Raw genomic sequence first — 24616 nt, 5'->3', positions numbered from 1 at the left:
GCAGGAGACGAAACATCTAACAGGGGGGCTAAGCGTTTTGACATGAGCTGAATTCAATGAATGAACACATGACGCTCCTCTATCCTGAGCCAAGCCATTGGACTACCATCCGACAGGCAATAGATCTCAAAAGTCTAGGGTAAATGTCTTTCACATCACCTACTACTCGGTCCTTTTTAATTGGAGATGCTGGGAACTGAACCTGGGACCATCTGGACACAAAGCAGATCCTCTACCAGTGAGCTGCAGCCAGTGTTCCCTCTAAGTTTTTTAGCCTCCGGCTCGCACATTTTTGTCTTCGCTCAGGAAGGATGGCGCCAGAGCAAACTCATTGATGCCGGAGCCAAATCGCTCGCTTACCACTTTAATGCCAGCAGCTCACAAAGTAGGATTTTTGCTCACACGATTCCACGGTTTAGAGGGAACATTGGCTGCAGCACCTCCCTATACACGCACACACACACACTGAAAACATGACACAAGCATGTAAAACCAGAAGAAACCCTCTGAGACCTCAACTGTCTCATTCAGCCCAGAGGAATGGGACTAGGAACTGTGGGCCAGGATTCCTGGTCTGAAAGGGAAAGGAAGGTTTGAGAAACTAACAATTAAAAAAACCAAGCCTGAAGGCCAGACAAACCCTTCAGCCTCTGCTGCACCCCTTAGGGCAGAAGTTTAACTAGGAGAAAAAAGTGGGTGACAATGCAAAGTTGCAGCTTACTTTACCTTTGAAAGTTACAAACCCTGCCATGTGTCATTGGACATGGCCATTGTTAAGAATGAATGGGGGGTTACAGATATAATTTAACATATGGGGTGATGGTACATGAGCAAAAAAACCCCACTACCTTGGGAGTGGGTAAATTCAACTTCGAGACAGAGTTAAACGTCAACCACCAAAAGCTCGTATGTTCCGATGTTCAAGAAAATAAAATATAGGTCTTTACAGAAATGAAAAAGTGTATGACGGTAGGATCACAGAAACGCATCGGACAGATCATAAGACCTGCAGCTTAAGTTCTATGCCCTTGTCACCTTTGGAAGTTCAGACGCTCGCCAGCATCTCAATACATGATGGAGCAAGCAGCTCCCAGGTTGAAACTGAGCTAGCTTATCCAGGGTGAAACTGAGATACCTCCGACCATTCCAATTTGGCACTAACATAAGTCATAAAATCAACTGATCTAAAGCAATGCCTAAAACGAACACTTGGAGGGTGGGGTGGGAGGCTGATATGGATTAGGAGTGAATATCAGTGGGAAATCCAACTAAGAACTAAAATACAGTAATCTAGATTTAGGTTACAAATTATAGCAATAGTCTGTGCCCACAAACTGTTGGATATTGTGCAACAGGATCAACCTGTCCACACAGCACAATCTAGTCGTGAATGATTGTTGCAACACAACAATAACACAATATCCTATAACATGTGGATGCAGCCAGTCATGGCTGCAATTCTGGACAGCCACACATACAGTAGAAAGCATTTTTTTGCACGTTTTCACTGTGGCCCAGCTCAACGTATAACCCACTTTTCCTTTTTTAATACCCATGGGGTTCCTCAGTCAGGTGATTGGATACAGTGAATTCCAACAGTGCACCTGTCTGTCCAGGACTACGTCCTTCCTTACAAGAGTTGCTCAGCAGCATAATGAACAGTCTGAGGGGGCCATGGAGCCAGGTTGGTATAGTGGTTAGGTGTGTGGACTCTAATCCGGGAGAACCGGGTTTGATTCCCCACTCCTCCACTTGCACCTGCTGGATGACCTTAAGCAAGCCATAGTTCTGGCGCAGCTGTTCTTGAAAAAGAGCAGTTTCTGTCAAGAGCTCTCTCAGCCCCACCCACCTCACAGGGTGTCTGTTGTGGGGAGGGGAAGGGAAAGGAGTTTGTAAACTGCAGTTGAGCGTCTGCTATGAATACACAAGATCCCAGGTTCAATCCTTGGCAAGCTGCAGTTAAAAGGATCTGGTAGCAGGTGATAGAGGGAGGGAGGTGGCATGGTATCACCTGATCTCGTAAGCTAAGCAGGGTCAGTACTTGGAAGAGAGACCACCAAGGAAGACTCTGCAGAGGAAGGAAATGGCAAACGGCCTCTGCTTCTCACTTGTCTTGAAAACCCCTTGCTGGGGTCAACATAAATTGGTTGCGACTTGACGACGCTTTACACGGACAGTATGTGGTATGAAAAGACCCAGGAGAATCAGACAGAAGTAGACAGACCAGTGGTCTGCCTCTGTATAAGCATGATTTATGGAACAACTGAAGGGAGAGTTAAAGGCCTCTTACTTCCTGTGTTATGGCAAAAGAGAGAAGGAACAGTGTGAGATTCATGCTCCTCCCCCTTACATGAGGAGATAGTGCATGTGCAATCTACTGAGAAGAAGAGAAGAGATTGGATTTATACCACGCCCTTCACTACCCAAAGGTGTCTCATCAGAGCGGCTTACAAACTCCTTTCCCTTCCCCTCCCCACAACAGACACCCTGTGAGGTAGGTGGGGCTGAGAGAGCTCTGACAGAAACTGCTCTGTTTCAAGAACAGCTCTTATCAGAACTACATCTTGCCCAAGGTCATCCAGCCAGGTGCAAGTGGAGGAGTGGGGAATCGAACCCGGTTCTCCCGGATTAGAGTCCGGGCACTCAACCACTACACCAAACTGTATCTCTGCAGGTAGAGCTGAAGCAGACAGAAGCCACCTGGAGAGTCTGTTGCTGGAAAAAGACTGAACAGGGCTGAGGTCAGCATATTCTGAGGTGGGGCAGCTGCCAGGGCCCCGGAATTCTGGAAGAGTACTGCCGCTGACCCTCACCAACACCTCCCCTGCACATACATATACATGCATACTAACATACAAATACATGGAGGCTATTCTTAATTCTTTGTTGTTGTTGTTCAGTCGCACAGTCGAGTCCGACTCTTCACGACCCCATGGACTAGATCCCGCCAGGCCCTCCTGTCTTCCGCTGTCCTCTGAAGTTTGCTCAGTTTCATGTTCCTTGCATCGATGACACTGTCCAACCATCTCATCCTTTGCCGTCCCCGTCTTCTTTGACCTTCAATCTTTCCTAGCATCAGGGTCTTCTCCAGTGAGTGCTCCCTTCTCATTCTTAATTACCTATTCCACCTTAATAACAATTTCTCATGAGCTGTGTAAGCAACTTTTCTGTCTCTAGGAACTTCTTCATAGTTTCGGATTTAGAGCAGGTGGAAAACCTCCTGAGCAAGGGTGAAAAAATCTTCGTGCGAATTTCCTGGCAGTGAAGTAAAGTGAAGCAAAATATGTTCATCTGTCTTGCCCTTCCCTTCTCCACACAGGCAAACCCTCTCTGCTAATGGGATCTTTCTATAATGGCCCTCCACTACTGCAGAGGGGTGTACATTCCATCTAGCCATAGAGTAAGCCCTGCGGTGGGACAGGATCTCTAAGAGCAATATAAGTAAGCTGCCGGAATTACAATGTATCTAGTGTCCTTTGATGCCGGGAAATTTGAAACTCTGTTGATGTCTCCCTGCCTTTCAGTGTCCAATATCCTTTGCTTGACCAGGGCCTTTGCTTGATCGAAGGCCATTTTTAAGAGAAACTCTGGGTGGAGGCCTAACAAATTCAATTTGTGACAAATTGTCTTTAACCAAGCGGATCGAAAACCGTCCTGAAGAATCAACAATGTAAAGTCTTGGAAGGAATGATTTAGTTTAAGCCACAGATTAATAGATGTGAGGCTTACCCTAGCCTCTAATCTAATCACTCCAGAATCTAGGTGCAGGCTGGGGAGAAGGAGAAGGAGAAGAAGGAGGAGGAGGAGGAGAAGGAGAAGGAGGAGATTGGATTTATATCCCGCCCTTCACAATCCAAATGTGTCTCAGAGCGGCTTACAAACTCCTTTCCCTTCCCCTCCCCACAACAGACACCCTGTGAGGTGGGTGGGGCTGAGAGAGCTCTTGACAGAAACTTTTTTTTTTTCAAGAACAGCTCTGATCAGAACTATGGCTTGCCCACAGTCATCCAGCCAGGTGCAAGTGGAGGAGTGGGGAATCAAACCCAGTTCTCCCAGATTAGAGTCCACCCACTTAACCACTACACCAAACTGGCTCTCCATACTGCTCTTGAAAATTTCAATTGAGATCTTTCTAATGGGGCAAAACAAGAAGATGGCAGGCCTAATACTTCAGATCTTTTCATGCCTGGGACATACAGCTAATCCATTCTGCAAAATCAAACCACTATCTCACCTTATATGTCAATATATTATTACAGAGGTGGCCAAACTTGCTTAACATAAGAGCCACATAGAATAAATGTCAGATGTTTGAGAGTCACAAGACATGAACAAATATCACACACATTTTTATTGAAAAATATGCAAATTTGCTCTTATTAATATTAGGTAACTTAAGATGGGGAGGGAGGGGAGAAAGAGAGAGAGAGAGAGAAAGGTGGAAAGAAAGCAAATAGACGGGGGAGGGAGAGAGAGGTGGAAAGAAGGCAACTTTAACATTAAATGTGTCCTCTAAACCCCCCCCCCACCCCCCATCCTCATGCCAGTTAGTTTGGCTTGGAGAAGGGATTTAAAGAGACAAATGCCTTCTCCAAGACTGTTGGGGGGGGGGAAGCTTTGAGAATGCATTTTAAGTTACTTTCTTTCTCTGCATCAGCTGGGGAAGGGAATACCAATTGGGGAGGCATGCCTCCCCTTTGCTTCCCCAGCTACTGTAGCGGGAGCTGCACAATATATGTGAAAGAGCTGCATGTGGCTCCCAAGACACAGTTTGGCCACCCCTGTATTATTACGTCTGTCTAGCTCTGTTATTTTCGTTCCTTCTTTTTCTCTATCCTTTTTCCTACCACTTTCCCTCTTCTGCCCAAAGACATGTTTTTAGCACTGCAATCCACCTTAGGTGACATCATGACCCAGATGAAGGTCGCTACTGAATCCACCACCTCATGTTTTTCTCTATGGCTGTAGGAGCTGAGGATTCTCTATCTGCCTTCACAGAATCACAGAGTTGGAAGGGGTCCTACAGGCCATCTAGCCCAACCCCCTGCTCAATGCAGGATCAGCCTAGAGCATCCCTGACAAGTGTTTGTCCAGCCGCTGCTTAAAGACTGCCAGTGAGGGGGAGCTCACCACCTCCCTAGGCAGCTGGTCCCACTGTTGCACAGCTCTTACTGTAAAAAGGTTTCCCCTAAGATCCAGCCGGTACCTTCCATGGATTAGTAGTTGAGCATCTGCTATAAATACACAAAATCCCAGGTTCAATCCTTGGCAAGCTGCAGTTAAAAGGATCTGGTAGCAGGTGATAGAGGGAGGGAGGTGGCATGGTATCACCTGATCTCGTAAACTAAGCAGGGTCAGTACTTGGAAGAGAGACCACCAAGGAAGACTCTGCAGAGGAAGGAAATGGCAAACTGCCTCTGCTTCTCACTTGTCTTGAAAACCCCTTGCTGGGGTCAACATAAATTGGCTGCGACTTGACGACACTTTACACGGACATGTGGTACGAAAAACCCTGGAGAACCACCACCAATCAGACAGAAGTGGACAGACCAGTGGTCTGCCTCTGTATAAGCATGATTTCTGGAACTACTGAAGGGAGAGTTAAAGGCCTCCTACTTCCTGTGTTATGGCAAAAGAGAGAGGGAACAGTGTGAGAGATTCATGCTCCTCCCCCTTACATGAGGAGACAGTGCATGTGCAACCCTCCTCCTACATCCCCCACTGGTGGCAACCAATGTTCCCTCTAAGCTGTGGAGCCTTGTGAGAAAAAATTCTACTTTGTGAGCTACTGGCATTAAAGTTGTGAGCGAGCATTTTGGCTACTGCATAAATTAGTTTGCTCTGGAGTCCTCCTTCCTGAGCCAAGACAAAAATGTGTGAGCCGGAGGCTAAAAAACTGTGAGCTCACTCACACTAACTCAGCTTAGAGGGAACACTGGTGGCAACCTTCCTTGCCACCTGTCTGCACCCATGCTCCCTACTGCCAGAGTCGTTGAGGAAAGGCATGTGGGTGAGACACATTGATGGCACTCCTGGTGACAATGGCCAGTGCTGTCAGGGAAAGCACGTGTAGGTGGTGAAGGCAGCTGAGAATGGGCAGCGGGAGGACTTGCAAGTGGCAAAAAGACACACAAACAGGTCGGGGGCATGCAGGTGTGGGGGTGAAAAGGAGGGCATGAGGGGGACAGGTAGTGGGCAGATATAAACACAAACAATATATGTCAAATATAAACATATTCAAGAATATTTCCTTTCTCAACCTAATTGCAATTCTTATCATTGTAGCCACATCAGAAATAGAGAGGGAAATAAAATGGAAGTAAAGAATATTTAGCTCTCTTTCCAGACACTATAACCCTGTGTTTGAAAGACTATATTAGATTAAAATTAGCAATTCTATAATCAGATATTAAATATTTTCCCTTAACCTTAACAATAGCATCCATACTGATTTCTTCTAAATTAAATCATATTAATCCTTTAATGATTTTAAAGTATTCTCTTAAACTATAATTGCAGAACCAGGTAAAATATGTCAGGGAAGCATTTTAACATATAAGACTGGCTGTACTGACATGGAACAAGGTATTTTTTGATCCACGACTCAGCCACTTACCCACTGAGCTGCATTAGCTCACTAAACAAGCACTTGAAAAGTACTCTGTACTACATAAACACTCAACGGTATTACAGTTCAAGCGTTCAGTGATGAATCCTTATGAGAACTCGCATTGCATTTGTGCAACGTGGGGCCTTTATAGTAACCATGCTCTTAACAATCCTTTCTGCAGTTCCTTACATTCCTGTTCACTGGCTCTTCAGATGGGGTGAAGTTTCTTATTGATCCGGATCAGGACAGCCAAGCCTCCCGTGTATCCCAATCGCATCCTCATATGACTTGCACATTTTATTTTTGGTGTGCTGACATTTAACAGCGAGTGCCTGCAAACCCTCTGCCAGGCCACCGTGCTCGCCGGTTCCAAAATATACTACAGCAGTTGAAGGGGCGCAATCCAACACCACTCAGAAAATTCATTCCGCGCATGTGACTGCCCCCACAGAGAATCCGTGAACACAGGTGGTTGCTGCTTTGGAAAAGCCGCTTTCTCTGAAGATTGAGGGAGACTGGGAAATTCCCTCAGGGTTCTTTCTTTCCTTATTTTATGCCCCCCGGAGGGGATTTTTTATTGCATTTTCTATAAACTACAAACTACAACGAAAAAAGGTAAAGGGTTGTCTATATCTAGGGAGAAAGGAAAGAAAACCACTAATAACTAAAACCCCAAGTATAGGAGATCATTACATCAGCTTATATAAGTGTTAATCTAAAATGCTAGTATATCATTGAACATAGTTGATTAAGCTAAATTATTTATCTTTTTAACCATTTTTTAACTGTTTAAAGACAACCCCAAGAGCATAATTTACAATAAATGCTTTAAGGCACCATTCAGAATTCTTCAGCCTTCACTTTGTTTTATCTTTTCTAATCCTCAATTGGTATTCTCGCTTCAGGGCCGCCACCCCCTTTTCTGAAGCAGAGTCCTCGTCGGAAGGCACTGAGTCCATTCCGTCACTAAGTTTGCTGTCATCTTCTTCCTTAGCGTCCTCTTCTGGTTCACCCAGTTGCAGACTCATAAACTCAGGTGCTTTGGAAACAAAGTCAATCTTTTCTTTTTTATCCTGTAGTTTGAAAATGACCTCTTCCGGGGTCAACCATCTGTATGGGATGCTGTTTGTTTGTAGAAAGAGGATTAAGTCCTTGTACTTCTTTCTCTTCTTCCTTATTTCAAATGGAATATATTTTAAAATCCAAATAGTATTGCCTCCGATTTTCAGTGGTGTTCCTGAGGTCGCTTTCAGGATTAAATCCCTTACATGCAGTGTTCCCTCTAAACTGAGTTAGTGTGAGCTAGCTCACAGTTTTTTAGCCTCCAGCTCACACATTTTTGTTTTAGCTCAGGAAGGGATGGCTCCAGTGCAAACTAATTCATACAGTAGCCAAATCACTTGCTCACAACTTTAATGCCAGTAGATCACAAAGTAGAATTTTTGCTCACAAGACTACACAGCTTAGAGGGAACATTGCTTACGTGTCTCTTCGAGAATCCGGCAGCCTCCCCCTCCTGACTGTCGCTTCCTCCCCGGCATCTGATCGTGCCGGGGAGCAATGGCGCCGCGGCTCAGGGGATCCATGGGATCCCGCCACGGCGTCTCTATTTTGGTGCGGCTTTTAAAAGCCGCACTTTGCCCATTTTTTTCCTGTCATGTGGCAGGGACCTTAGTTCTCTTTCCAGACACTATAACCCTGTGTTTGAAAGACTATATTAGATTCAAACTAGCAATTCTATAATCTTCAGATATTAAATATTTTCCCTTAACCTTAACAATAGCATTCATACTGATTTCTTCTAAATTAAATCATATTAATCCTTTAATGATTTTAAAGTATTATCTTAAACTATAATTGCAGAACCAGGTAAAATATGTCAGGGAAGCATTTTAACATATAAGACTGGCTGTACTGACATGGAACAAGGTATTTTTTGATCCACGACTCAGCCACTTACCCACTGAGCTGCATTAGCTCACTAAGCAAGCACTTGAAAAGTACTCTGTGCTACATAAACACTCAACGGTATTACAGTTCAAGCGTTCAGTGATGAATCCTTATGAGAACTCGCATTGCGTTTGTGCAACGTGGGGCCTTTATAGTAACCATGCTCTTAACAATCCTTTCTGCAGTTCCTTACATTCCTGTTCACTGGCTCTTCAGATGGGGTGAAGTTTCTTATTGATCCGGGTCAGGACAGCCAAGCCTCCCGTGTATCCCAATCGCATCCTCATATGACTTGCACATTTTATTTTTGGTGTGCTGACATTTAACAGCGAGTGCCTGCAAACCCTCTGCCAGGCCACCGTGCTCGCCGGCTCCAAAATATACTACAGCAGTTGAAGGGGCGCAATCCAACACCACTCAGAAAATCCGTTCGGCGCATGTGACTGCCCCCACAGAGAACACAGGTGGTTGCTGCTTTCTCTGAAGACTGAGGGAGGCTGAGAAATTCCCTCAGGTTTCCATCGGCCTTTTAGGACTCACGTTTGGAGACAAAGCCGGATTCTTCTCCAGTAAAACTTGGCCCCTAGGCTCTGCAACATCTGAAGGACAAGGCCTTGCGTTGGCCTCCACAGATTACTTTTCACTCCCGAGCACTGAAAGAGAGAGCTCTTTCAAGGACTGTTCTTCAGAGAACAGCTCTGAGAGAACTGTGACTGACCCAAGGTCACCCAGCTGCTGCATGTGGAGGAGTGGGTCTCCCAGATTAGAGCCCACTGCCATTGACCCTCATTGCACAGCCGGGCCTAAGGCGCATTTCAGGACAGGGAAAGAATCCTTCCTGGAACGTTAGACAAGATGCTGATAGAGGTAGTGAGAGGCCAAGATGAGCTCTTCCCAGTGATTTCTGAAGAGCAATTTCATGGCACCTGACTTTATTAGCCCTTTTTAAATAAAAAAGACAAGTGCTGGTCTACTTTTCTTTGAAGAGTGGGTGGGAGGTGAACTGGTTAGTGAAACAGAATGGGAGTACAAGGGTTCCACCTAGGGTTGCCAACCTCCAGGCAGTGGCTGGAGGTCTCCTGGGATTACAGCGAATTCCAGGCGACAGAGATCAATTCACCTGGAGAAAACGGCCACTTTGGAAGGTGGACTCTGTGGCATTATAATTCACTGAACTCCCTCCCCTCTCCAAACCCGGCCCTCCTCAGGCTCCACCCCCAAAATCTCTAGGAATTTCCCAATCCAGAGCTGGCAACCCTCATTACACCTCCTCTCTGCCTCTGGCCTCAATTCAGATCGGGGTTGTGGGGCTGTGTGTGTCTGAAACTTTCCTTTAAAAGATGCAGGCGTATCGGCAACGTCCGTCCGACATAACTTCATCTTCAGATGAAACCTGGGGTCTTGTTAAGGGGGAGAATAGGCATAGTTATACCAGAGTATTTCTACCAGCAGAGTGTGACTTTCTCACCTCCCTCCCAATTGGGCAGGAGTTCAAAGTGCCTCCCCACAGAATAGGGTTTGGGGCTGATGTGGGAAGGGAAGGGAGTGACTGGAAAACCACAGCAGAAATCCTAGTCCGGATCCCAGCTGGTATGTCCGTGTTTTTCTTTGTCAGGAGTCATTTTATGAGTGATAAAACCTGCAGTAATTAATTGCTCTACACCTGCTCAAAGTGGGGTTTTGTTTGCGGGGCTTCCGGTCTGGCTCCCGCGCATGGCGGACGCTTCCTCGATCAGTCTTGCCATCTCATTTTTGACCACGTCAAGCTTACCTTGATTCATAGATCTTACATTCCAGGTTCCTATGTAGTATTGTTCTTTGCAGCATTGGACTTTCCTTTCACCATCAGACACATCCACAACTGAGGGTCCTTTCGGCTTTGGCCCAGCCGCTTCACTCTTTCTGGGGTTACTTGTACTTGCCCTCTGCTCTTCCTCAGTAGCATATTGGACACCTTCCGACCTGAGGGGCTCATCTTCCGGCGTCATATCTTTTAGCCTTTTGATACTGTCCATGGGGTTTTCTTGGCAAAAATACTGGAGTGGGTTGCCATTTCCTTCTCCAGGTGGATCACGCTTGGTCTGAGTTCTCTGCTGTGGCCTGTCCGTCTTGGGTGGCCCTTCACGGCATAGCCCACAGCTTCATTGAACTGCGCAAGCCCCCTCGCCACGACAAGGCAGTGATCCATGTTTACTTTTGTATAAATTTGCTAAAGTCTCTGAAATTCGCCCATACGCTTATCCGCGCTCTGGTAAGTTTCTTAAAACAGATTTCCGCGCTTTGACTTCTGCTCCCCCCCTTGTTAACTCTCTTTTTAGTTTATGCATGTGGGAGGGCCCCTCCCCCACTTGCTTTTCTCGCCGTTCCCAGGGGAGGGCTTTCTTCTTAAATTATTGGCATTTCGCTTTTACTCTACTCACTGTTCGTTGCTGGTCATAAAACCGCACTTAAAGTCCATTTAAAACACTTGATCTCCGACGCGTAGCAGCAGAACCGTCGGGGCAGAAGAGCGCCTCAATTCCCCACCAACGTGCTGGTGAAGAGGCCACCTTCCAAAAGCCCCATGGCTAGGAGCCTTTCACAAAGGCTCCGGGGGTGGTGGTGAACAATCGCCACCCCTCCTAACCGCTAGCACACAGATCGCACCCCCGGGAGGTCTGGGAGGTGCGTCCGCCAGTGTGCCGCCATAAACCGGAAGTCCGGAAATTCCCTCACGTTTCCATCGGCCTTTTAGGACTCACGTTTGGAGACAAAGCTGGATTCTTCTCCGGTAAAACTTGGCCCCTACGCTCTGCAACATCTGAAGGACAAGGCCTTGTGTTGGCCTCCACAGATTACTTTTCACTCCCAAGCATTGAAAGAGAGAGCTCTTTCAAGGACTGCTCTTCAGAGAACAGCTCTGAGAGAACTGTGACTGACCCAAGGTCACCCAGCTGCTGCATGTGGAGGAGTGGTTCTCCCAGATTAGAGTCCACATTCCTAACCACTACACCAAACTGAGCCACTGCCGGGGTCCAGGACTTTTGGTGGGGCCCACTGCCAATGACCAACACTCTGACACACAGTGGCGAAAAATACCAGGTGCCATCAGGAGGACCACCAGTGGGGCCAGGACACTAGATCTGTCCTCGCAGAGGAGGGAGGGCTTGTACCTGAATAAAACTTGGTCTTAAAGGTGCCACTGGACTGTTTTGGGCAGGGGGGGCGAGGGAGCTCTGCAACTTACCTGGCTGCTTCTTGCTCTGACTGAGGGCTGCTGGGAGCAGGGGGTGGGGCTTGTTGCATGTGCCCGCCCCCTGGGCTCTTTACTGCCAGAGCTCCGCTCCTGTGCGCTCCTGCAGGAAATGACCCCTGTTTATACTATAATTTCATGAGATTTCCAGTGATAACCACGCCATTTAAACAACTGTAGAACAGACACAGCCATAACTGAGACTTGTGTGGAAGCACCAGAGGATTGCGGTTCTTTCCCAACTCCGCAGCCCTACAGAATATCATGGACATTTAAAAACTGATTTCTACAGGTAGATGATTTGCAATGTGGTATAGTCCTGATGCAGTGACATCATCATACCATTTTATCATGAGGTGTTTGTGCTGAGGCAGCTGTCCCAAGTGGAGGGGGGAAACGCCCATTTTGGATCAATGGAAAATCTGACCTGGTAACCTGCTCTTTCTTTCTCTTTGTGGGACCTTTTCCACAAACCTCTCACCACAACACAGTGTCAAAGTCATGACATACGAGGGAAGGGCTATACCAAGTCACAAAATAGTGAGAAAATCAGGGGGTAGCCTGGATCACACTGGTGGTCTAGCTGAAACCATATCTATCCTTCTGTTCTCCTTTTCTCTCTATATTCCATAAGAACATAAGAGAAGCCAATGTTGGATCAGGCCAATGGCTCATCCAGTCCAACACTCTGACACACAGTGGCCAAAAATACCAGGTGCCATCAGGAGGTCCACCAGTGGGGCCAGGACACTAGAAGTCCTCCCACTGTTGCCCTCCCCCCAAGCACCAAAAATACAGAGCATCCCTTGCCCCAGACCGAGAGTTCCTATCTATACCTTGTGGCTAATGACCACTGATGGACCTCTGCTCCATATATTTAATTCCCTCTTGAAGCCGTCCATGCTTGTAGCCACCGCCACCTCCTGTGGCAGTGAATTCTATGGGTTAATCACTCTTTGGGTGAAGAAGTACTTCCTTTTATCTGTTCTAACCCAACTGCTCAGCAATTAAATCGTTGAGTGCCCACGAGTTCCCTCCCTCCCCGTTTCCTCCGGTGTCTCTCTTTTGTTTTTATGCATTCATGGGTGCTTTATAACAAGAAGCAATAGCAAGCATGCTTTTCCAAACAACCTTTCCATTCTTGAACAACTCAAAGGCCTACTTAAAGAGGAGTTAGGATTACAGTGGGCACACAGGTACAAACCTGTTTTTATTTATCACTGCACTGATGTCATTTATCACTGCATTGACATCACAGCCAGTGGAAAATAAAGAAAGGGAGCAATCTCTCAGTATGTTACAGAGGAGTTCAGTAGGTCTAAAATGTTGCTTCCTCAACTAGTTGCTTAATCTGCAATTGCCATGAATTGGTCACTGAATGTTTGCAGACCATGCTGGTGATGGCATGGTCAACCGACTGCATTCCCGTATTTATTACTTTTCAATCTTTCTGAAGACCAAATTGATTGACTATTTTTTCTACTTTCAACTAGTTTCTTAATCTGCAATTGCCATGAATTGGTCACTGAATGTTTGCAGACCATGTTGGTGATGGCATTCCCGTATTTATTGCTTTTCAATCTTTCTGAAGACCAAATTGATTGACTATTTTTTCTACTTAAAACATAATTGCAGCACCAAATTGAAGCTTCCCAGGGCTACTGTTCTTTTTTCAAAAATGCTTCTTCCCTTCTCCTTTCATGTCTGATTATTCCCCACTTTCTCTGGCCAGTTCTGTCCCATGTACAAACGCTTGGCTTTTCCTCTCTCATGTTTAAAATGGCATGTCTTTGGAACAGGGATATTAACCACAACAAACAAACTTCAAAAATATGAGCAGTGGCTGTGCCCTGCTACAAAGTGAAAAGCACAGTACTTCAGATGCCTTCTTCTCTTCCCTGACAAGAACTGATAATCAAGCATTTATTCATGAGTGTCAAGGGTGAACTGGAAAGCCTCCAAAAAACCAGAAGGTAATTAATTAGCCTAAAACAATGGAATAAAAGATAAATAGCAGGAAGAAGCAGGTCCTTTGCTGAAGAGAGCTGAATAAGACACATGACTGGTTTTTAGTTATGGAAAAATAATTTTTTCTACAGGGAATCTAGAACTTTATTAAGTGCGGTAAGGAACTCTTTATTTTAATTGCATTTGCAGCCGAATGCTGAAAAAGAAGGATTGAGTGGTGCAAAAAAAGGGCCATCGTATGGAACCCGCCGAAGATATTTCATCGCTTCAACTGGCCCCACAGTCAGCTCTGTAGCTACAACAGGCATTGATTCAGACTAATCCACAGCTCAGGAACAAACAGCAAGAACTAGGGACTCTGCAAAGATAAATGAGGAACAGCAGACAAACAAAGGCCCTACACCAAGACCCTTTATAGTGAATGCAGTTAGATGATATGCTTGGTGCTCTCACTTGGGCAGGTAATTGCTGACGAGCTGAGCTCCTTGCAAGACATTTTTTAAACAGAACAGACATAAATTGGAGGAAAAATCCAGGACAAAAGCAGAGGACTGCTGGGGGAGAAGGCAGAAGCGGTGGCAGCCAGGGGGCACAGGAAGGGAAAAGCAAAGAAGGTGTGGGCAGCAGGGGCTGGCTCATTGGATCAGACTACAGGGCTTTCTAGCCCAGTTTTCTGACTACAGCCACGGCCAGTCAGATGTCCTTAGCAGGGCTTTTTTGGTAGAAAAAGCCCAGCAGGAACTCATTAGCATATTAGGCCACACCCCTGACCGCACAGCTCATTTGCATATTAGGCCACACCCCATGTTACTAGAAGTGTGGTCATCCAGCCACACCCACCTTTTGCTTCTTATTCTCTTTACCTTGTTTGTTGTCAAAACCCAGGGGTTTTTGCATGTTAGGCCACACACCCCGAATTGTAGCCGATCTGAATGAGTTTCTGCTGTTGGGTGTGGCCTATTATGCTAATGAGTTCCTGCTGGGCATGGCCAACGTGGGAGCCTGCTGGAACTCCGTTCCTGTGCGTTCCTGCCCAAAAATAGCCCTGGTCCTTAGGAAGCTCACAAGGAGGACATGACAGTGGGAAAGGTATCCCCTGCTTAGAAAGGACATAGTTTGCAGAGAGAGGAACTTCAAAAAGACTTTTAAAGTGTGGACGTTCCTGCTAGATGGCATATCTACCAATTAAAACATGCCCTTTGAGATAAAACATGGAGATCGCCTTCCCCTAAGCTCACCAGATGCCCCCAAAAGTATCTAAACACCAAAGTCATTCTCCAAGTCGGATCGTAACTACTCCGACAGGTTTTGCCTCTTCAGGCCACCGAGGTTCCCAGCAAAACCCCAAACCCAGAAAGCATCTCAAAGAGGAACTGATCCACTTACCCTGGGCATCTCCTCCAGACGTCAACACGGCAATGGCCTTGCCAACCCCCATTGTGTCAGCGTGCTCATGTTTTACTGGGCTCTTCAACATTCTTCGAGCTGGAAAGTAAACAACAAGGTGTTCAAGGGGCTGATGAAGCCAGAGCCCTCTCTCTCTCTCTCTCTGATGCCTCCTCGTCCCCCTCCCCAGCAAGGCAGCACTGCCGGCGAGATCTGGAGTGTTTCTTGTAGCCCTCTTGGGTTGCCCTTTTGAAAGAACACTCCGCCTACTCCCAGTAAATGATAAGTGAAAACGTCAGACTGTAAGCGATCCCTGTTGCAGTGTCAGCCACACCTAATCCTAAAGGGCACCCGGCCAGCCACCACGGGTACCAATGAGAAGCGGGTAGAGATTTTAAATCAGTAGAGTCGTTCCGTCATTATTAAGGGGGTTTTGGTTTTGGTTTAAGCCTTAATCCCCAATTAGGGCTTGTGCCAGCTTGAGCGCTCCAAGGCCTTGGTAAGATTTTCAAATGAGGTGAAAAGACTCTGGAATCTCAGTAGCCAGGGCAACAAGATCCTTTGGCGATACCATCCCTCGGGGTGCAAGAAAAGCCTGCATAGGATAATGGTTACATCACTGGACTAGGACCAGAAAAAACCAGGTTCAGATCTTGAGTCAGCCATGCAGGTCACTGGATAACCTTGGGTCAGTCATTCTTAGCTTAACCTACCTCACAGGGCTGTTGTGAGAATAAAAAGAGAAAGGTGATCTAATATACAATGCCTAGCACTCCTTGGAGAGAGAATGGGATTAAAAACACACTAAAATATATTTTGTATTACAACCAAGGACATTTTTGCCACAAAAATGGACAGATTGAATTAACCTGTCTTATACTGAATCAAACCCCTGGTCCACCAAGGGCAGTATTGTCTACTGAGACTGGCAGCAGCTCTCCAGGGTTTCAGGCTGAGGTCTTTCACATCACCTACTGCCTGGTCCTTTTAACTGGAGTTGCCAGGAATTGAACCTGGGACCTTCTGCATACCAAGCAGAGACTCTTCCACCAAACCACAGCCTCTCCCCAGACTGTGAATTGCCAGGAGAACCTTTTAATATATGGTGATTAAAGCTTTCAACAGATGCAATTAACTTGTAATGAACTGCCTTCTAAATTGTTACTTACAACTTACTTGTGAATAAATGAGCATTATTAATAATAAAATATCAATGAAGGTGATTTTTGAGCTGCTGATGGAAATGTACAAAAAGTACCACTTTTTTGTTACCAGCTCATCCTTATAGCAGTCTTGTTCCTCATTCCTTGCTACAGTAAAATGAAACTGAAACAAAACTGCTTCCAAAAAAGGTATGCATCCCATCTCAGCTTCACACATTAAAATTGATGCTCATCAATTAAAACTGACTGCCATTGATGGACTGCCTGAAGCTTTAGTCAGTTAAGGACCTGATAGATGCTTGCAGTCCTCATTGTGATACATCAGGCTAGTAAATAAGGGCTACCGCAGCCAAGTCAAGAAAGCCTAACAATCTGTATTAAAATTCAAGTCCAGTGGCACCTTTAAGACCAACCAAAATTCATTAAAGATATACACTCTTGTGTGCATGCACACTTCTTCAAATACACTGAAATGGAAGTTACCAGTCTACTTTTCAAACTGGGCTATGTGAAGCAAAAGCCCCAACGTTCAAAAGCCTTGCTTTTAGAAAAGAAAACAGCTCAGCAATCCTGGGCAGAGTTACTTCAGTCTAAGGCCACTAATCACTGCAAACTAGGGACGTTGGCCTCCAGGTGGGACCTACAGATCTCCTGGAATTACGGCTCATCTCCAGACTACAGAGATCAGATCCCCTGGAGAAAACGGATGCTTTGGAGGGTGGACTCTGTGGCATCATACACCACTGCGGTCCCTGTCCTCCCCAGGCTCCATCCCCAAAGCTCCAGGAGTTCCCCAACCTGGATCTGGCAACCCTACAGGACCTCATCCCCCTCTGACAGCCCTACTGCAAACCACACAAGGAAATCTATGCCTGTCTAGGTCAAACCAATTTATAGATCACTGACAGCAATAAATGATGGTCACGTTCACAAAGATGGCGTCTACTGTATCTGTCCCCCATAAGCCAGTTCTTAAAAAGTGTTGTGGTGTTTTGGATTCTGTGCCATCCCTTCTTGAGTTGCCAGGTCCAGAGAGGGAGATTCTTGGAGAATTGGGGGGTGGAGCCTGGGGAGGGAGCTCAGCATGGTATAATGCCATAGTCCACTCTCCACAGCGGCCATTTTCTCCAGAGGAACTTATCTCTGTAGTCTGGAGATTGGTTCTAATTCCGGGAGATTTCCAGGCTCCACCTGGATATCTGGCATTCCCTTCCCATGTGCCTGTCTGCTGAATTTACAAATCTTTTGGAGTTGTGTATTGATAAAATTTAAATGCATGTACAATGTAAACCTTAACATGGGCAACTTACGAAGTTTGCAGAAAATAACACATAAATGGCAAATAAGCCATGTTAAAACATAAAGCTGCTTATATTGATATACTACAGAAGTGCAAGCCTTTAGTTACGCCAACTGAAACTCACGGAAATCTATGCAGAATAACTCTCCATAGCATTATACTGCCCATGTGTCAACTGAGAACACCAGAAACCAGATCTGTGAATGCCGTTTATAAAACTGCGGTTTTAATGGCTAAGTAAAAGCATGCTTTCTTTTTAAACTTTCCTCAGATGAATTATTTTTATGTACGAGTACTTGGTCTGAGTTGATTGGTATCTCTTCAAGATGTCGTTATCATTCTTGCTCCTCAAAATCGGCTTACAGATTATTTTACAGTTGAATGCTAGCAACACAGAGAATCTGACAATAAATAATAAATGAAAAATTTTGGAACACTTTGACCATTATTACCCCATTAAGGAGTCCCAATATTACCAATTAAGGTAGCTAGCTCCAGGTTGGAAAATACTTGGGAGATTTTAGGGGGTGGAGTCTGAGGAGGGCAGGGTTTGGGGAAGGACTTCAATGGGGTATAATGCCATGCAGTCCATTTTCCAAAGCAGTCATTTTGCCCGAGTGAACTGATCTCTGTCACCTAGAGATCAGGTCTAATCCCATGAGATCTCCAGCTGCCACCTGGAGGTTGGCAACCCCATTCCCAATGATGTTTGCATTTTGTTGGAATTGTTTTTCTTTGCTATATATGCATTTCAAAACATACGCATTTAAAATGTTTTGACCCCTCACTGCCTTGAGGACCCTGAACGGAGTAAAAAAGACATCATTAAAAAATGTTTTAAATAAATAAATAAATGGGGAGGGAGGGTTTTTTTGGGGAAGAACTGCTTTGGCAGGTTGGATGCAGCCCACAGACCTTATAGGGCCCACACTTTCTCCAGGTGAGTCCTAATTCTGCCTACCTGCCCCACCTCAGTTCATTACCTAGCATGGGGAATTGTGCCTCCCATATCGCTGCAGCAGCCTCATTAAAATAAATGTCTAACGCCTTCCTGTTTGCCAGCATGGTGACCTCTGGTACCTTCTCCTCCCTTCCTCCAAGGACCGTGGCCATGGAATGTTCATCCTGGCATTGCTAGGAAACCAAGGCACCTCATTCTCAGCTTCCACATGAGAACTGCGCTGGTGTGACATATGGACATCCAACAGTCACCTGAATTACTAGAACAACTCCGCTTGTTGCTTGAGTGTGTTCCAGAGTTTTATGTATTTGTCTTAACTGATTATTTTAAGTAATTTATAAGCCTGAGGGGTTTTATTGTATTTTACTGTATTTATGAATTGTACTTCAAATTGTTTGTAAACTGCCCTGAGCCCGCCCCAGCAGGGAGGGCAGGACAGAAATCAAATAAATAAATAAAACCACCAGAGGACTGGTGGTTCACCATTGCTGACCATCTCGCAGACCCTCAGGCCAGAAGATTGTACTGTGATCGTTTCACCTGAATACGACATATGTGTGCATGCCAGGTAGATGAAAGTGGTTTCCAGGAAGGGAACCCAACCTCAGTGCAAAGCCCCAGACCAACAGTGAATTCACCTCCCATTCTTACTGCAAAGGTGGATTCTTGACGTCCTCACTAGACAGCAGACTCTAGAGTTCCAGTGGTGGATTCCCCATGCTCACGTTCCAGATTCTAAGTACACCAAGCCTTCAGCTGACATGGCTGTTGCTAACAAGGGTGAAAGCAGGGCCCACTAAAAGATCTGAGCCTGCAGAAGAACGGGGACAGAATTCTAACAGTGCAGCCATAAGCAGAGTTAGACCCTTCTAAGCTCATTGTACTTAATAACTGCTTAGGAATGCATTAGAGTCCTCTATACCTATGCAGGCCTCCTCTTGAAGCAATTCATAACTTCCACGCCTTCAGCAACGGCACATCCTTAACACCAGCCCTATCCCTCCTTCCTCCTGCACTGTTGTCCCCATCTGCAGGATCAACACTGAGGACATTGGGGGTGTTACTTTAGATCTGTCCTTTCTGCTGATGAAGCACAGAACTGTTTTCTATACAAATTGGGGAATCAACTGAGTTGGGGAATCAAACAGGCACGTTATTTTTGTAATGTATATTTATTATTATTATTGCTATAAACCCTTGACTTCGAAGCTTGCAAAATTACAGAGAAGAAGAGATTGGATTTATACCCTGCCCTTCACTACCCGAAGGAGTCTCAGAGCAGCGTACAATCTCCTTTCCCTTCCACTCCCCACAACAGGCACCCTGTGAGGTACGTGGGGCTGAGAGAGCTGAGAACTGTCCTTGATAGAACAGCTCTGAGAGAACTTGCGACTGGCCCACAGTCACACCAGCAGCTGCATCTGGAGAAGTGGGGAATCAAACCCAGTTCTCCCAGATTAGAGTCCACGCTCCTAACCACTACACCAAACTGGCAAGCTCTCAGAGACGGGCTGTTTACCTACCTTTGCTGCTACCAAGATGCCTCATTTTCCAGCCTAAAATCTGTGCCTTAATTTATAAACAAATCACACTGCTACATGATCTCAGCATCTCTTTCACAGTCATATTCTAGGAACCAACTATTTGTGGCACAGAGCAGATATAAAGCTTCTGCAAAATTAACTTACATAACTAGGCTTGTATTTGGGAAAAACCTGTTATGAATACCAGAAGACAGCATTACTGGCATATTCAGAAACTTAAAGAAGAAACACTACTGCCATCTTCTGGGTGTAACACAGAAACAATCTCTTAGATCATATGGTGTAGGGTCACTAGATAGAATGGACTATTTGAGTTCTTATTTAAACAGCTCAAAGGATGCATATCATAATTGCTTGTTAGCAACACCTTAAACCCCCCCATGCATCATCCCACCAATATAGGCAATGATGTAGCATTCAGAGGAGGCAAAACCGCACCAGGATGCTTTAAGGTAGCCTGAGCAATAGCTAACAGGTTTCGGGATTCCCTTGAGAATCTCCATTGCCCTGAAACCACAGACCCATCCCACCAAAAATGGGAGGATACTGGGAGTGGATGTGGGGGGGTGTTAAGTGAGTTTCCAGCAGCTGCATCATTCTGGGAGCAGATGAAGAAAGATACTTATATCCTCTTGAGCCTAAGAATGCAGTCTCTCTCCAGTTTTAGTTGAGAAAAAGAGGGGAAACCCTGTGCCCCAGGCATTAAAGGTTTCAGAACAATTGATCTAGGTGGATGTGTCAATAATGTTTCCAGGTGAGTTTTCACACAAACATACACAAATTCGTATTTTATTAAATTTGGGAGGCAAACCAAAGTAAACAATTCCACGTTCTTTATTTTTGCACCATCGTACAGTTCTCTTTAGCATTAAAGACAAAGGACAGAAGTGCAAGGAAAGGTTTTTCAGCTTTAACGACTGGGCTGCTCCCACTGCCAGTCCTTCTGGAGAAAGCTTCTAATGGGCATTTGCCTGACCGTCTGCAGGAAGCAAAATTCCTCTGTATCCTAAGGACACATTCCTGGGAACTGCCTTGAGTAGGATTCTGAGTAGGTCTGCTTATGGTAGAGCTGTGCTGGTTCTTACCTTTAAAGCCCTGTATGGCCGGGGTCTGGCTTACCTAAGGGACCGCCTTTCCCCATATGTTCCCCCAAGGGCACTTGGGTCGGGGAGTCAACATCACCTGGAAATTCCAGGCCCCAGGGATGTGAAGTTGGCTGTTACTAGAGCCAGGGCATTTTCGGTGGCGGCTCCTACCTGGTGGAAGGAGCTCCCGGAGGAGATCCGGGCCCTGCGGGACCTTTCTCAGTTCCGCAGGGCCTGTAAGACGGAGCTCTTCCACCAGGCTTTTGAGTAGGAGCCGCCGCCACTATAATTCCACCACCGATAGGTATGCAGCATCGCACCACTACCACCAATATGTGGTTCCATCTGGGTGCGAGGTGACCCTAGAAGGAGAGGGGATGACAAGTTGCGGGATCAATGCCATTCGACCAAGATCTACCTCATCTTGCACTGACACTTTGTTGTTGTATTGTATTGTTTTATTGTTTTAGACTGTTTTATTTGTTTTAATTCTGGCACATGTGCCCCGCTGTTAGCCGCCCTGAGCCTTCGGGGAGGGCGGGATATAAATCCCAAAATAAATAAAGAAACTGTATATAAAAGAATCCCTGTAAACTCAAAGACAGCTAGTTGTTCTTCCTCTCCCCATATTTTCCCAGCTGCCGTAGATCACTAACCTTGGCATTTGTGATGGATGGGTTTAGCGTGGACTACTGAGTTTCCTGGACTTTCTGGCCAGGTGACTCTCCAAGCAAACAGAAGCCAAGCTTCCTCGTAAAGCACCTCCTGTCTGGCCTCTCTAGCCCTTGCTTAATCTTATCAACTCCACCCCAGGATTCAGCCTGCCGTAAATCAGTCTGCTTTGTTGCTCATCTCTTTAGGTCGGTGTGCTGTCTGGCAGCAGACCATCGATGCCAAGTGAGCCAGCTGTGATACCTCATGCCAAACGTGATCTGGCATGGTTGATTGAAAGCACTTCTCATCACAGACATGTTCCCATAGCAAACAGACCAAGTGAAGTTCGCTCAAAGAAATGCAGACCCCCATCTTCTAGCGTGCTTGTGCAACTAACCCCTAGGCTGCACAGCAAACTGAGAACTGTCACTTTCATTTAGGGGAGGGGCTGTAGCTCAGTGGTGGAGCATCTGCTTGGCATGCAGACGGACCCAGGTTCAATCCCCTGCATCCTCAGTTAAAAGATCTGGCAGTAGGTGATGTCAAAAACCTCGGCCTGGGACACTGGAAATCCCCTGCCAGTCTGAGTAGACAATACTGACTTTGATGGACCAAAGGTCTGGTTCACTATAAGGCAGTTTCATGTGTTCACATGGGCAGGAATTGAGTGATTTCTATTCAGTGCAGCTGCAATACCCACTCCATGTCTAGGATCAGTGTTCCCTCTAAGCTGAGTTAGTGTGAGCTAGCTTACAGTTTTTTAGCCTCCGGCTCACACATTTTTGTCTTAGCTCAGGAAGGATGGCTCCAGAGCAAACTAATTTATGCAGTAGCCAAATCGCTCGCTCACAACTTCAATACCAGTAGCTCACAACGTAGAATTTTTGCTCACAAGACTCCACAGCTTAGAGGCAGCATTGTCTAGGATTATTTTATAAGTCACCACTGTGCACCTCCTATGCTTCCAGGTAATGAGTGCACAGAGTGGCAGGCTCTCAATGCCCTCTGTGTAGATATGGGGCTTTGGAGAGGAGCTGTAACTCAGTGGGAAAACAGATGCTTTGCATGGACTGGCACTTACATTCAGCTCCTGAGAGATGCCATGGCATGGCCAACAGTTAAGACGAAAAATCGTAACATTTCACGCAGCTGGCAAAAAGAGCTCTGTCTCATGAAAACACATGCTTTGGTCCAGTAATCAAGTCTTTACAGTGCCACAAGACATTTATTTTGGCAGCAGCCGATGTAACACAGCTAAACCTCTGGGAACTGTCAGAATGGACAGCAGTGGATGAGAACAACCAGTGGTCCATCTTGGTCTGTACTTAAATTCTGTGAGATGATTCAGCAAGTGATAAAAGAGTGGGTGCAAAGGACCTATCAAGTACAATCCCAAGTGGCATTACACCCTTCGAAGGCCACTGAAGTCAAGGGGGCTTACAAGGTTGTTAGCTGTTCTTAGGATGGCACGCAGAGTTATGCAACTACATTTGAGTAAAAACAAGCGATGGAGCAGATGCTGCTGGATGAATCTGTGATTCACCCCAGGATCTATAATTCATCCAGGAAACAGTGGTGATTGTACCATTCTAGGAAGCAAGAGGTGGTTTTTTGCAGTCTCAGTCCAGAGAATAAGAGACAAATCCAAAGGCAAGCTTTCAAATTCACCCAGAGCTTTCCTATTCTTGTTACAATAAAAGCAACCCTCTTTATTCTTTTTCCTCTTGATAAATGTGGAAATGTAGCACCAAGTCCATGCTTTTTCTAGTTCATGAAATAAGATCTTTGCTTCAATACATTTACAGGAATGCATGCCCAAAGTAAAATATACAAATGGTAAGGAACCAGGAGGCAGTGTGCTTGACCCGCCAAAAAGTGTCCAAAGCCCCACAGAACTTGCCACTAAGTATTTTCACAGGCCATACCATGTTTACACCCAAGCTGTAAGCTGCTTTATCAAGCATTAGTTAAAATTGAAGAATTCTGGTGTACAATGGAGAGCCTGTCATGACTATGTGTATATTTTAGATTTCTTCCTGCACCAGTCCAGGATGTATTAAAAGATTTCTCTCTCACTTCAGCCCTGTGAAATAGGTTAGGTAGAGTGGCTCCAAAGCTACCCAGTGAACTCCTGGGCTAAACAGGGATCTGAATGACATTCAGTGCCACCCTAAGTGGAGTGACACCCTTCTATGGGCTTAGAAGGGTGTAACTCTGCTTAAGATGGCACATGTTGGCTCTTCCAGCCGAGTGCCAAGACCCTATTCATCATGTGCACTTAACCAAGCATCGATCTAACCAACGGTTCTTCACTAACCTGGCTGCTCTTCTTTTTCTTCAGAGAAGGAGTAGAAGGTAAAGAAGAAGACAACAGCTGCAAAGGTAAGGGACACCGAAATGAAAAGGCTGGATCCTACTACAGAGAAATCCAGGGGAGCCCACATAACCAGGGCATGCACGCTTTCCTGTATGATATTTATAGATGTGTGTCAGGCCTCCACAACAGCTATTTCGGCTGTGCTGCTCCCTGATTGGGGGATATAAAAGACATGGCCTTTGAAAACGTCCCAGTCATGCTGCACTAAAGACCGACTTTAAAAGATACAGGCCTGTAGTCGCCCTTAGAAGACAGGATAGGGTTGCCAGCTTCCAGGTGGGGCCAGGGAATTACAACTGATCAGAGACCCATTCCCCTGGAGTAAAGGGCTACTTCGGAGGGTGGACTCTATGGCTTTATACCCCGGTGAGGGGTCCCTCTGCTCC

The 24616-nt window shown here is 45.9% G+C and overlaps 1 protein-coding gene across 1 annotated transcript in view; it reads right to left on the bottom strand.

The window, feature by feature from the left end:
* PFKM (phosphofructokinase, muscle) overlaps positions 1-24313 on the bottom strand; it is a 74349-nt gene extending 50036 nt beyond the window's left edge. The window contains exons 1-2 of the mRNA XM_015421377.1: positions 24171-24313; positions 15147-15245 (exon numbers count right to left, since the gene is read on the bottom strand). Of these exons, the coding sequence (XP_015276863.1) occupies positions 15147-15245; positions 24171-24297 (226 nt within the window). The 5' untranslated portion in view covers positions 24298-24313. The remainder of the gene's footprint in view (positions 1-15146; positions 15246-24170) is intronic.
* Between the last annotated feature and the right edge of the window lie 303 nt (positions 24314-24616).

This window comes from Gekko japonicus, unplaced genomic scaffold (genome assembly GCF_001447785.1).
Source record: "Gekko japonicus isolate JY-2015 unplaced genomic scaffold, Gekko_japonicus_V1.1 scaffold637, whole genome shotgun sequence".
Taxonomy (NCBI): Eukaryota; Metazoa; Chordata; class Lepidosauria; order Squamata; family Gekkonidae; genus Gekko; species Gekko japonicus.
Note: the sequence above shows the minus strand (reverse complement) of the source record. Positions and strands in the feature narration are given on the sequence as shown.